This window comes from Erinaceus europaeus, chromosome 6, assembly GCF_950295315.1.
Source record: "Erinaceus europaeus chromosome 6, mEriEur2.1, whole genome shotgun sequence".
Classification (NCBI taxonomy): domain Eukaryota; kingdom Metazoa; phylum Chordata; class Mammalia; order Eulipotyphla; family Erinaceidae; genus Erinaceus; species Erinaceus europaeus.
The window spans coordinates 31,843,202-31,858,021 of record NC_080167.1 but is presented as its reverse complement, the minus strand read 5'-3'; the positions used below and the strand labels follow the sequence as shown (position 1 = coordinate 31,858,021).

The 14,820-nt window shown below is 35.5% G+C and overlaps 1 protein-coding gene across 3 annotated transcripts in view; it reads left to right on the top strand.

Annotated features, from left to right (window-relative positions):
* Positions 1-14,401, top strand: part of TSNAX (translin associated factor X) — a 44,392-nt gene extending 29,991 nt beyond the window's left edge. For 2 of the 3 annotated variants that reach the window (XM_060192001.1, XM_007538361.3), the window contains exons 5-6: positions 7,070-7,197; positions 12,814-14,401. In XM_060192001.1, the coding sequence (XP_060047984.1) occupies positions 7,070-7,197; positions 12,814-13,191 (506 nt within the window). In that variant the 3' untranslated portion in view covers positions 13,192-14,401. Of the gene's footprint in view, positions 1-7,069; positions 7,198-11,376; positions 11,542-12,813 lie in introns of all 3 variants that reach the window. The other variant, XR_009550212.1, reaches the window with a different exon arrangement.
* The last annotated feature ends 419 nt before the right edge of the window (positions 14,402-14,820 follow it).

The following is a 14,820-nucleotide window of genomic DNA, read 5'->3' as shown; positions in this document are numbered from 1 at the left end:
TCTCTTTATTATGAAAGCTCTGCCTTACTCATTTACTTTTATGTTTAGTTTTTGATGGAGATTTAGACTGGATATAAATATAAAGATAAATAAAACAAATCAGAGGTTGTTAATTGGATTTCCTTGTATGCATTCTTATAGAATAAAAAGAAAAAAATGATACAAAAGCATTGTTGTATAAGCTTCTGTCTTATTGGCATCTGTTTCTGTAAATAATTTGAACTGAATTTCATCCAATGCAAAAGTAAAAGGCATTGTTTGCTAGAATATGGCAGAAGGCTAAAAATTTTCACTTTGGGGATTATTCACTGAAAATAACGGATATCCTCTTCATAAATTTCAACCACAACTTGTCTAAACATCCGTTTACCTACTAGATATTATCAAAATTGCCTTCAGTGTTTTGAGTCTGATGTCCTTGAACCTTTTCTATTGGTTTATTATGTAACCTAGTTTGTATAGAGCATAAACAACCACCTCATCTTTAAGATAACTTTAGTGAATCATCCCAAGGAAAAGTTAAATGACTCTAGGTATACTAAAAAAAAAAAATTTGATAGTTATCTGCTTTAATATAGATTGACACCACAGACAAATTTTGAGGGCTCTTGTTACCATCTAATTCTGAAATTCATAAATTTAATCTTGCAAGAGTGTCTTTGTGTGTATATGGTGGAGCTAATCCAATTTCATTGTGCATCATCATGTTAGAAAAAAATATAAAAATAGTAGATTTGTAGACAAGAAACAAAAAGTAAGATGGCAATAGATAATTTAGGTTTTATTTATTTCCAATAACATTAGGATGAAAAAACATTTCAAAATAGAGTATCTGGCTTTCAAGAATATTTCATTCTAAATGAACTTGAGTCCAAAATCCTATAAATTAAGTACAGTTAGTTAGTTTTGAGTGATGAAGCAGGGCTGCAGGTATCTTTGACTCTCTCCCTTTCTATCTCCCCCACCCCTTTCAGTTTTTGTCTCTAGCCAATATTTAATAAATAAAAATGTTAAAAAATAATGCCATTGGGATTGTTTTTCGTAGAATGGTCATTTTTAATAATGTTTATTCTTCCAATCCAGGGACAAGGAATATTCTTCTAATTTCTTTTAACAATGTTCTATAGTTTTCATTATAAAGGACATTTACCTCCTTTATGAGATTCACCCCAAGGTATTTTTTCTTTTTTGAGTTTGATTATAAATGGGATTGAGTCTTTTTTTTAAAATTTCTTTATTGGGGAATTAATGTTTTACATTTGACAGTAAATACAATAGTTTGTACATGCATAACATTTCCCAGTTTTCCATATAGCAATACAACTCCCACTAGGTCCTCTGTCATCCTTTTTGGACCTGTATTCTCCCCACCCACCCATCCACCCACCCCAGAGTCTTTTACTTTGGTGCAATACGCCAGGGATTGAATTTCCCTTTCTTCTGACTTCTTATTATACAGAAGTGCCACAGATTTTTATGTATTGATTTTGTACCCTGCTATTTTACTGAATTTTTTATTTCTACAAGTTTTTTTGGTGCAATCTTTGGGGTTCTCTAGGTATATTATCATGTTATCAGCAAATTGTGATAGTTTGATTTTTTTTTTCTTTTCAGTCTGTATAACTTTGATATCTCTTGTCTAATTGCAGTGGCAAGGACCTCAAGGACTGTGTTGAATAGTAATGGAGATAGTGGACATTCTTATGTGGTTCCCAATTTTTAGGGGGGACAACTTTCATTTTGTCCCAATTGAGAATGATGTTAGCTGTGGGTTTATCATAAATGATTTTTATTACGTTCAGGAATTATTGTTCTATTCTCAACTTCTGGAAAGTCTTTATCAGAAATGGATGTTGAATCTTTTTTAAAAAAATATTTATTTATTCCCTTTTGTTGCCCTTGCTGTTTTATTGTCGTAGTCATTATTGATGTCATTGCTGTTGGGTAGGACAGAGAGAAATCGAGAGAGGAGGTGAAGACAGAGAGGGAGAGAGAAAGATAGACACTTGCAGACCTGCTTCACTGCCTGTGAAGCAACTCCCCTGCAGGTGGGGAGCCAGGGGCTCGAACCGGGGTCCTTAGGCTGGTCCTTGAGCTTTGCGCCATCTGCTCTTAACCCACCGCACTACAGCCCAACTCCCCTGGATGTTGAATCTTATCAAATGTCTTTTTAGCATTCATTGATATGACCAAGATTATTCTTATCTTTCTGTTGGATTACATTGATTGACATGCAGATTTTTTTTCCCAGGATGAATCCCACTTAGTCTTGATGAATTATTATCTTGATATATCATGGATTCAACTTGCCAAGAGTTTTTTGTGGTTTTATTTTTGCATTGAAGCTTATCAGGGATATTAGTCTATAGTTTGGCTATAGTTTTCTTTTCTGGTAGTGTCTTTTCTTGCTTTGATGACCAGAGTGATGTGGTCTCATAGAATTTTTTTTTTCTTTTTTAAATTTTTTTATTTTTTATTTAAGAAAGGATTAATTAACAAAACCATAGGGTAGGAGGGGTACAACTCCACACAATTCCCACCACCCAATCTCTATAACCTACCCCCTCCCCTGATAGCTTTCCCATTCTCTATCTCTCTGGGAGCATGGACCCAGGGTCATTGAGGGTTGCAGAAGGTAGAAGGTCTGGCTTCTGTAATTGCTTCCCCGCTGAACATGGGCGTTGACTGGTCGGTCCATACTCCCAGTCTGCCTCTCTCTTTCCCTAATAGGGTGTGTCTCTGGGGAAGCTGAGCTCCAGGACACATTGGTGGGGTCTTCAATCCAGGGAAGCCTGGCCAGCATCCTGGTGGCATCTGGAACCTGGTGATTGAAAAGAGAGTTAACATAAAAAGCCAAACAAATTGTTGAGCAATCGGTCTCATAGAATTTGTTTGAATGATTGCCCACTTCACTTTCCTGGAAGAGTTTGAGAAGAATCATTGTTTGTTCTTTGAAAGTCTTGTAGAATTTGTTAGTAAAGCTGTTGCATACCTGGGATTTTATTCTTGGGGAGGTTTTTGATTCCTGATTCAATTTCTTTACTACTGATTGGCCTATTAAAACTGTCTACTTCCTCTTGGGTTAAGCTTGGCAGGAATACACCCATCTCATGTAGGTTGTTCAATTTATTTGCATGGAGATATTCACAGTACTTGTACGATTCATTGTTTCTCCTCATTTCATTTGCTATTTTGTCTCTCTCATTCCTGTTCTTATCGTAGCTTTCTCTCTTTTACTTTTTGTGAGCGCAGCCAGTGGTTTATTTTATTTACCCCATTTGAAGAACCAGCTCTTTTTTAAATTAGTAATTTAATAATGATTGGCAAGATTGTGGTATAAGAGGGGTATAATTCCATATAATTCCCACCACCAGACTTCCATATCCCCTCTCCTCCATTGGAAGTTTTCCTAGTCTTTATCCCTCTGGGAGTATGGATCAAAGATCTTTATGGAGTGCAGAAGGTGGGAGGTCCGGCTTCTGTAATTGCTTCTCTGATGGCTATGGGCATTGACAGGTTGATTCATACCCCCAGCCTGTACCTAACTTTCCCTAGTGGGTTAGGGCTCTGGAGAGGTGGGGTTCCAGGACCCATTGGTGAGACTGTCTGCCCAGGAAAGTAAGGTTGGCATCATGGTAGTACCTACAACTTGGTGGCTGAAAAGCATTAAGATATAAAGCAGAACAACATGACTTAATAATCAGGAACCTAAAGGTACGAGTAGAGCAGATGAAATTTGGGGCCTTGATGTTGGAAGGAGCTAGGAAGTCTATTTTAGGTATATTCTAAGGGCCCCATGACTTTACTGATTTTTGACTGAGTCCAATAGGTAACATGCAGGTGGAGCATGTAGCAGTCAGAGTTGAGGACAGGACTAGAAAGTTGGATAAGGGCAGAGAGAAGCTCTCAAATGTGAGAAAAGAATATAAATACCATTAACTGTGTAAACCCAACTGATCTGACCTTGGCCCATGTCTATTCATGTTTAGTACACGAGCCTGTGTAACCTTGCATCCCTGCCTCCTGCTGATTTTGGGTCTTTTTGTTGCTCCTTTTCTAGTTGACTCAGTTGTAATCTTAGATAGCTTACTTGAGATCTTTGCTGTTTGTTGATGTGGGCCCGTACTGTTATAAAATTCATTCTTACAACAGAGATGACTTTTTAAAAAAATACTTATTCCCTTTGGTTGCCCTTGTCTTATTGTTGTAGTTATTATAGTTGTTATTAATGTTGCTGTTGTTGGATAGTACAGAGAGAAATGGAGAGAGGAGAGAAAAATAGACACCTGCAGACGTGCTTCACCGCCTGTGAAGTGACTTCCCTGCAGGTGGGGAGCCAGGGGCTCGAACCAGGATCCTTACGCTGGTCCTTGCTTTTTGGGCCACCTGTGCTTAACTCGCTGCGATACCAGACCCCTGACGTTTTTTTTTTTTTTTTTTTTTTTTTTTGCTTTGGGGGTTATCTTTGAGGCACTACAAATCCACTGTTCCTGGTGACCATTTTCCCCCTTTGTTTTTATTGGATAGAACAGAGAGAAATTAGGAGAGGAGGCAAAGCCAGAGGGGGAGAGAGACAGAGAGACACCTGCAGCACCTGCTTCACTGCTTGTGAAGCTTCCTTTCTTCAGGTGAGGAGTAGGGGCTTGAACCGAGATCCTTGGTCTTAGTACTGTGTGTGCTTAACCAGGTGCATTACTGCCCAGCCCCCAGATGGCCATATTTTTACTACTGGTTCCCGGGAAGTAGCAATATTCTCTGATAAGAAGTTAGTGATAATTTACATTCCATTGATTCTACTAAGTTATTTTCTAAGTCTCCATTTTCAGGATCATTCTCCTTCCTATTTCTAGAATACAACACTCAAAAATAAGACTTAGTTTCTTAATACTATTGGTAATCATTTTATTTGAATATTTATTTATTGCATAGAGACAGAAATCAAGAGAGAAGGGTAGATAGAGGGAGTGAAAAATAGAGACATTTCAGTATGATTTCACTTGCAAAGCTTTCTTCCTGCAATTGTGAACTGGGGGCTTGAACCTGGTCCCTGCATGTAAGTTTTACCAGGTGTACCACTGTTCATTCTATAATCATTTTAAGTAGTATTTTTTATCGTGTAAGTACAGGTTCACCTACTGATATTTTGAGAAAGAGTCAGAGGATCTGTGGTCTTATGTCTATTTGATTTGATTAGGGTTTGGGAGTTAGGAAAAAAGGTTATGATTTCCATTCCTGCCTGAGACTCCATAATCCCGTTTGAATGGATCAGTGTTTTGTGACTTAGGGAACAAAGAATAAACTATGGTATAGTTTCTTTTCCTTTTTTTTTTTTTTTTTGCCTCCAGGGTTATTGCTGGGGCTCAGTGCCTGCACCACAAATCCACTGCTCCTAAGGGCCATTTTTTCTCTTTTGTTACCCTGGTTGTTTTTATTGTTGTGTGGTTATTATTATTATTGCTATTGATGTTGTTGTTGGATAGGACAGAGAGAAATGGAGAGAGGAGGGGAAGACAGAGAGAGAAAGACACCTGCAGACTTGCTTCACCACTTGTGAAGTGACTCCCCTGCAGGTGGGGAGCCGGGGGCTTGAACTGGGATCCTTACTCAGGTCCTTAATGCTTTGTGCCACGTGTGCTTAACCTGCTGCGCTACTACCCGACCCTTGGTATAGTTTCTGTTATGGGTTCAGAATTATTTTTTTCCAAGTTATGGGGGGGGGGTTCAGGTTTTATGGTACAGTTGTTGACATATGTCATTTCCTCTATGATAGGTGTCTGCAAAACATTCTTATCCTCAGTATAGTTTCTTTTTCACCATCATGTACCAAGACCCCAATCCACCTCCCTCCTCTCATCTTTCACTTCCATCTTTCCATAGAGTTCTTTGCTTTGGTGTAATACACCAAACCCAGTCCAAGTTTTTACTTTGTTTACTTTTCCTTTTCTGCCCTTATTTCTTTATTTTTTATTTTTTTATTAATGTTTTACATTCAACAGTAAATACAATAGTTTGTACATGCATAACATTCCCCAGTTTCCCAATTATCTGCCATTATTTCTTCTTAAGTTCTGCCTATGAGTGTCATTATCCAGTATCTAATCTCTTTTTAGCTTATTTCAGTTAACATAACTCCTTCAAGTTCTATCTTAAGTGAAGCAAAGGAAATGACTTTTTATTCTGACATTTTATTCTGACTTCATCATTTTTAACACATGAGTAGTATTCCATTTTGTATACATACCCAGTTTTCTTAGCCACTCATCTGTTGTTGGGCATGTGGGTTGCTTCCAAGTTTGGGCTATTACAAATTGTGCCGTTATGAATATAGGTGCATATAGATCTCTTCTTTGATGAATATTTTATTTCCTCTCTCGGTTTTTTGATGGAGTCATTTGATTTTTTTTTTTTTTTTTTTTTTTGCTAAGCTTAGTGAGTTCTTTATGAATTTTGACTATTAGCTCCTTTGATATATAACAGGTAAATATCTTCTCCCATTCTATTGGGAGTTTATTTTGGTGGTTAGATCTAAAGGCTCAGATTTATTTGTAATAGTCTCTTTTTTTTTTAATATTGGATAGAGACTGAGAGATGTTGAGAGGGAAAGAGGAGGTAGAGAAAGAGACAGATAAACACCTACAGAACTGCTTCACCACTCATGAAGTGTCCCTCTATAGGTAGGGAGTGGGGCCTTGAACCTAGCTCCTTGTGCATGATATTACGTGCTCAACTGGGTGCACCAACCATCTAGCACCTTATCATTTCTAAAGCTGGATACTATTCTATTGTGTGTGTATATAACACATCTTCCTTAACCACTCATTTGTTGTTGGATATTTGGATTGCCCCACATCTATTACCAAGTTAGGCTTCATAGTCTTAAGTATTGACTCTAGTGTTAATAGTATAGTAGTAATTTACTAATCTCTTCTTGAACAAGATGATAATCTTTTTTTTTTTTTGATAATCAGTTTTAAGGTTTTTTTTTTTTTTTTTATTCTGACATTCTTACGAACTTAGTGGTTATTCCCTAGTAATTTTGTTGTTATTTATTTATTTTTTTATTTTTTAGGATTACAAGAATATGTGGAAGCTGTCTCTTTTCAACACTTTATCAAAACACGGTCATTAATTAGTATGGATGAAATTAACAAACAATTGATATTTACAACAGAAGACAATGGGAAAGAAAATAAGACTGTAAGAATTTAAAATTACTTCAAATTCATCATATAATTTATATCATACTATAATTATTATAAAAGATTAACTGACTTTACAGTAGTAAGAATGTTGAGGTGGGAATATTCTCTCTATTGGTTTTATATAGATTCTCATCTAAGGTAATGTTTTTTTAACAATTGTGTTTGCTAACTAAAACAAGAGCTATGGTCTGTTAGGGGAGAATAATACTTTTCACCTAAAACAGTATTGAATCATTATTGTAAATCTGCTTTTGATTTTGCTGTGCAATTACTATGTCTTTTATCAGCAGTGTATGATCTAACCCCTTTATTAATCTTATGAGGTAAGAATTATCACTTATTTTACAAAGTCAGAAGTAGGCTTTTAAAGAACTTAAGTAACTTATAAAAGTTGCACAACTAGTAACTGTGATAAAACTAAGCTTTGAACCAGGTGTCTAGAAATCAATCTGGGCCCTTGTCTACTCTGCCAGTGTTTATTTGCTGTAGAGATCTCTATACCAGGTACCTACCTCAAAGAAATATTTTAAAGAATTTTATTTTAGGATTCTAAACTTAGCAGTGTATAGCATATGAGAAATAGTACACAATGGTTATTTAATAATATAAAAGTCAAAGTTATTATGTAGTGAGAAATATTATTCATTCAGTTCATAAAATATGTACCTAAGATTTATGTAGCTTTTTTCAGTTAAGAAAAAGAAAACTTTTGCAGTTTGACTTTCAAATAAATGCTATTTTCCCCTTGATTTTATGACATAATATTCAGACTCTAAGGTGAAAATTTAAACATTTAACATATTCCTCAGAGGTGGAGGGTAGATAGCATAGTGGTTATGCAAACAGACTCTCTTGCCTGAGACTCCAGAGTCCCAGGTTCAATCCCCCGCAACAACATAAGCCAGAGCTGAACAGTGCTCTGGTTAAAAAAAAAGATATTCCTCAGATACCAGTACATATAGTGATAGAACTAAATTATTAATTGAGCAGAATTTGAGATGGAAGGAGATAGAGAGGGAGAGAAACATACCTGCAGTACTGCTTCACTGCTCATGAAACTCTCCCCTTGCAGGTGGGGACCAAAGTCTTGAACCTGGGTCCTTCAACATTGTAACTTGTGCATTCTATTAAATGCACCACCACCAGATTAAAGCTTTTTTTTTGTTGTTGTTACCTTATTATTTTCCTTTTATTATTCTTAAAATATCACTCAAAGATTCAGGTCAGGTAGAAGATGAAAAAAGCTATAGATATAGTGATGCTAATATTATAAAATAAGATTTAATTTGGCAGGATAGGTATACCTTACTTTAAGGAAGCCATGCATTTTCTCAGTTTTTAAAAATTATATGATGGGAGACTGGATGGTGGTGCACCTAGTTTAGTGCACACCTGGTTGAGCGCACCATGTGCATGGCCTTGGGTTTGAACCTACTTGCAGTGGGATGCATCACTATCAGTGGAGCACATCTTTTGCACTCCCTCTCTATCTACTCCCCTCTCAGATTTCCTCTTTCACATCAAAATTGAAAGGAAAAAAAAATAAATAGGAAGTTTGTTAAACAGGAAGTTCATTTTGAGAAGTAAAATTTCTTCATATTGTTGATTCATTTAGCAAAAATTGAATTACATAAAGAAGCAAGTATTTAAGACTGCTTCTTAAATATATTAGAGATATAGCCACCTTTTCCTTTCAAGTTCTCCCTCATCCAAAATAGAAATCTGAGGGCAAATGATAAAGAGAAACTAAAAGTAAATTTACTTTTTTTATTAGGATTTCTGTATTAATTTATTCCAAGATTATGGTGCCATAATATTTGTATACAGTTTTTGATATCATTTATTTTTAGTCAATAAGATACACACAGAGAGGAGACACACCAGAATGCTGCTCAGCTCAGCTTGTGGTTCTGGGGATTAAGCCTGGGACCTCAGGGCCTCAGGCACGAAAGTCTTTTATATAACCAATATGCTGTCTCCTCAGCCCTGTATACACTTCTCAAATCACTATAGCATATTCATAAATAATTTTTCCCTTGTGCTAAGGATTTTTTGGTAATGAAAATTCTGGGAATGAAAAATAAAATTCTAGGGATGAGAATTGTAAGGAATGTATTTAGTTTTGCTTACTTGAGAGTATTGTTAAAATTATTTGACTTTTTTTTTTTCTTTTTTGATCATCCAGATATAAAGTGAGGTAGAGAAGCCGAGAATAGAGAGGAGAAAATATGACTGGGGGCTGGACTTGAACCTGGTTGCACACATGACAAAACCAACATAATATCCAAGTGAGATATTTTGCTGGCTCTTAATTTAACTTTAAAAATCAGTTGCTTTTTTATTTATATAAATTATTTTAATCAGCCAGAAAAATAGAAAGGTCAAGGTGACTCAGTGTGTACACTTTGTATGCATGAGTGCAAGGGTTTGGTGTTAACACTGCAGAACAAGAAAGACAAAACCAAATGAAACATAAATGATGGGGTAGTGTCTGTCTGTTTCTCCCAGTCCCATTCTCTCCCTCTTTCTTGCAAAATAATTTTTTTTAAAAGATTTTATTTATGAGAAAGATAGGAGGAGAGAGAAAGAACCAGACATCTCTCTGGTACATGTGCTGCTGGGGATCGAACTCCGGACTTCATGCTTGAGAGTCCAAGACCCTGTCACTGCGCCACCTCCCGGACCACTGCAAAATAATTTTTAAAAAGAAGAATAACACATGAGCATCCATATACCTACTATCTGGATTCATTAGTTAACATTTTGCCATATTTAATTTGTCTAAATAACTTTTGTTAGACCCATTAAAATAGATGACATAATGTTTCAACCCTACATACTCCACACCCATTTTGACAAATTGTTTTAAATAATTTTTTCCCTATTCTTTAATATTATCAACAAAACAGAATTTGTGGCCTTAATAGTTGAGAAATTTAATATGCCTTTTACCTCTAGATTCAACTTCATAATTATAATCATGTCTAGTGACTGAGACAAAGAAAATACTTTCTTAAAAGTTATTTTTATAAACTTATAAAATGCAGCTGTCACCACTACTGCCACTACCCCTCAATTTAATGATGCTAGTTCTTTGACAAAGGAATCAAAAGAATTGGGAAGCCAACTTTGGATACATAACTTTGGATACATAACCCAGTTCGGCAGTTAACTTGCTAAATTCCTACTATATTTGTTGGCCATCATTTTTGAATGACTATAAGCCTTAGAACAAGTTTAAGTTTCATAATGTGACTTGCTATCCTGGTCTGCCTTTTTACTAAACTTACAGTATATCTTTAAGCTTTATTCAAAATAAATACTCCTGTAGCTCCTCAAATATACAACAGAGTTTTTAATTGTGTGCTTTTGTAATTCTCTCTGCCTAAAATGCCCTAAAATTAATTACAGCTTTACTAAATCTTAATTGAATTAAATTTCCTTCCTTCCTTCCTCCTTCCTTCCTTCCTTCCTTCCTCCCTCCCTCCCTCCCTCTCTCCCTCTCTCCCTCTCTCCCTCTCTTCCTCTCTTCCTCCTTCCCTCCATCCCTCTCCTTTCCCTACCTCCCTACCTTCCTCCTTCCTCTCCTTCCTTTCTTTCTACCCTCCTTCTCTCCCTCCCTCCCTCTCTTCCTTCCTTTCTCTAATTAATGAGATGGAGTTAGCCATAGCATCATTCTGGCACATGCAGTGCTGGAGGATGAACTGAAGACCTCATACTTAAGAATCTAATACTTCATCCACTGTGCCACCACCTTACACAAACATTTATTTCATTTTTACATATATTTTATTTATTTATTTATTTATTTATTTATTTATTTATGAGAGAGATAGGAGAGAAAGAGGACTAGAGCATTACTCTGGTATATGTGTTGGGGATTGAACTCAGGACCTCATGTTTTAGAGTTCAATGCTTTATTCATTGCACCACTTCCTGGACTACCTTATATGAACTTTTTATAGCAATATAGACATCCTATCTTCTAGAAAGAATCTTATAGATCAAGAAAACTTGATGTGCATAAGAGATTGACATGATGATGATAATGATGATAGCAGCTAACATTTATTGAGTATTTACTCTGTGTTGGGCATTATGCCATGAACTTGGTAAATGTTATCTCATCCTTAAAATAAGCCTCTGAGGTAGGTACTGTTGTCCCATTTTTCAGATGAGGAAACTGAGGTTTAGAGAGATGAAATAACTTGCCCAAGGGCATACACCTTATGAAGCAAGGTCCTGGAAGAGGTGGGAGGAAATGGGTCAAGGTCATTTGGAAGAGTTAACCTCAAACAAGAGGAGGGACAACTCATCATCTGAGACTGGAGGATAGAAGGTAAAGATGGATGTGGACATAAATAAATTTTGTTTGTTTGTTTGGTTTTTGGTAGGGATAAAGTAATTGAGAAAGCTTGTGTCAGGTGATCTGGTAGATGGCCATACCAATGAGAGTAGGCAAAATTGTCTACTGAGAGCAAAGAGCTCTGGGACTGACTAGGGGTATACGGAAAGAGGTGAAGTTGGAATAGTGTTTGAGGATACTGGACAGAGAACCATTTAAGAGTAAGTAAAAAAAAAAAGTTGAATAATTTGTGGTGGTCAGATTATTGTTATTTATTTTTAGTTAAGTGGTATCAAATACTTGAATAAAGCACTGAGAAAACTTTGATGTTTATTCAGGGTTGTGCTTTTGCTGGGCAAGTACCATAGGGGAAGGAAGAAATCTAATGGAACTGAGGAGAATACAGTTAAGAGTGTAATAAATCATGATGGCCCTTGCAGAATGGGAGTCAGGGAGATGCCAGAACAGGACTGAGGAAAACATGAATGGAATATCAACCTGGGAAGTTTCAAGATTTGTCATTTGAAAAGTGCTTGTTATACAACAAAATTATTATACCTTGTTTAAGAATTGTGAGTTTGATTTATATATCATAATGATACATTATTGGATTTCAAAATTATCTAGAAATCATTTGGTTCAGCTTGTAACCTAGGGCATAACATCCTCATGTAAGATCCCAAATAATCATTAAGCAAAATAGTATTTTTTAGAGATTATTAGTATGATTTATTACTAATAATTTTGCACCCTAAAATAAATGTGATACCCACGTATTTCCCCCTTTTTTCTTTTTTTGTCTCGAGGATTATCACTGGGGGCTCCCTACTAGCACTACAAATCCACCGCTCCTGGTGGCCGCATTTTCTTTCCTTCCTATCTACCTACCTATCTTCCTACCTACCTACCTACCTACCTATCTTCTTTTCTTCTACTCACCCACCCTTCCTCCCGCCCTCCCTCCCTCCCTTCCTTTCTTCCTTCCTTCCATTTGATAGGACAGAGAGAAATTGAGAGGGGAAGGGGATATAGAGAGGGAGAGGGAAGGATAGACACCTGCAGACCTGCTTCACCACTTGCGAAGCATCCTGCTACAAGGTCTGGGGTGGAGACTGGGGTTCTTGAACCTGGGTCCTTGCATGTGGTACTGTGTGCCTAATTGGCACACCACTGCCTGGCCCCCATATCTACTTTTTTCATGGTGTATTTTCTCTGTGTGTGTATGTTTTTTTTTTTTTTTGTGTGTGTGTGTGTTTGTTTTATCAGCCCTCATCTGATGCACAGGATAAGCAACTTGGTACTTGGAGTCTGAAAATAACACCTGTTGATTACCTTCTGGGAGTGGCTGATTTAACTGGAGAGTTGATGCGGATGTGTATTAACAGCGTGGGAAATGGGGACATCGACACCCCTTTTGAAGTGAGCCAGTTTTTACGTCAGGTGTATGATGGATTTTCATTCATTGGCAACACTGGACCTTATGAGGTTTCCAAGAAGCTATATACCTTGAAGCAAAGTTTGGCAAAAGTAGAGAATGCTTGTTATGCCTTGAAAGTCAGAGGTTCAGAAATTCCAAAACATATGCTGGCAGATGTATTTTCAGTTAAAACAGAAATAATTGATCAAGAAGAAGGTATTTCTTAAAATGCTACTCAGCTGTTATTCTCTTGAGAATTTCTGAGACCTATTTGTAAGACTGTTGTTTAGTTTTTATTTGGCTTTATTGTGGATTTTACATAGAAATGTTTTCAGTTGTACTTGTTTTAAGTTGTATACAAGCTGTACATAAAATTGTCAAAATGAATGATTTCTTATATCTTACTCTTAAAAATTTGCATAGAAATTTTGCATATATGCCTATTTGAATTTTGGCAGGTTAAACTTTATCTTTGTAATGTGAACATGCTTCAGAGTGCACTTTTTGCCATAATTTACTTTGTGTATTTTGGAGTGGCAATATTTAGTGGAAGCTATTTTTAACTTAAGTTGGTAATTTTATTATATATAGAAAAGATCTCTTATACATCTGAATTTGAGCTTCCTTTTTAAAAAAACACTTGGAAATATTGTGCTAAGCCACCAAATAGGCTTATTTCATAGAATAAGAATGAAAAATTATTATACCTTAATTTATTAGATATTATAGTGAGAATTTATATATCTTGGCTAATTTTTGTTTATTTTAAATCCATGTGAAACAGCCTTCTAGAAAAATTGATATCCATACATTAGACTTTACATTTTATCCTTTATCACAGAAAAACTGAATTGGAGCTGATGTTATAATTGTAATGTTTTTCACTAATGTGTGAGTTGAATTATATACAACTGAAAAGCTCTTTTAGTAGTGATTATTTAGTGATTTTGTTGTTGTCATACATTAGGCATGTTTGGAAGCTTTCCTATTCTAGTATCTAGTATACAAAATGAGATTTAAATGATTACAATGAAGTTTTGAACCACTAATTTAATCAAAATCCTTACAGTTGTCTAATTGTGTTGATAGTATAAAATATTGCCAGTGAAAAATTTGTCATGTATAATTAAGCAATATGACAATTTTCAACATGGAAATAATGGTAGCCTCATGTAGTAGTTTCAGTCAGAATATGTCAACTGAAATTAGTTCTATATTATTCCCTGTTATGTTAAATTGACCTGAGCATGACACATTATTGGCTGACAAGACATTTCCATTTGTTTTGAGAGTTTTGAAAACTTATATACTGAATTTTATTTTTTGGAATGATTAGCAGTTCTGTTTATAAGAGATGATTCTTTGAAAGTGTAATTTAAAAAATCAACTAGGGGAAAATAAAACATAGACATGCCTAATAAATTAGGTTTATTTTGATGTCAGTGGGTTTTTATTTTTGGTTTCTTAGCTCTAAAATAGTCCTAAAATTATTGTTTCAGCACATTATAATGTTTCAGTACAGTAGTATACAGTTTCTGTACAGTCTGATGTTTGTTTCTTCTGCACAGAATGTTAAGTTTATAGTAATGATGGAATATGACTATCTCACAGATGTTTGAAACATTTTGGGGGGTGAAATATAAAAATATAGAAGTTGAACTTACGTTTTGGTCATACTGAAAATTATTTATTTTGGCTTTTGTAGAAATTTGACCTGAACAGTAAACAGACTATTTTCTTATGGGGATTTACTACTTTACTTAAATAAATTCAGAGATAAGTACTCTTCATATCTTTTTTACTTTATTTTTTAAATTTTATTAGTGATTTAATATTGATTTACAATTATGAGATAA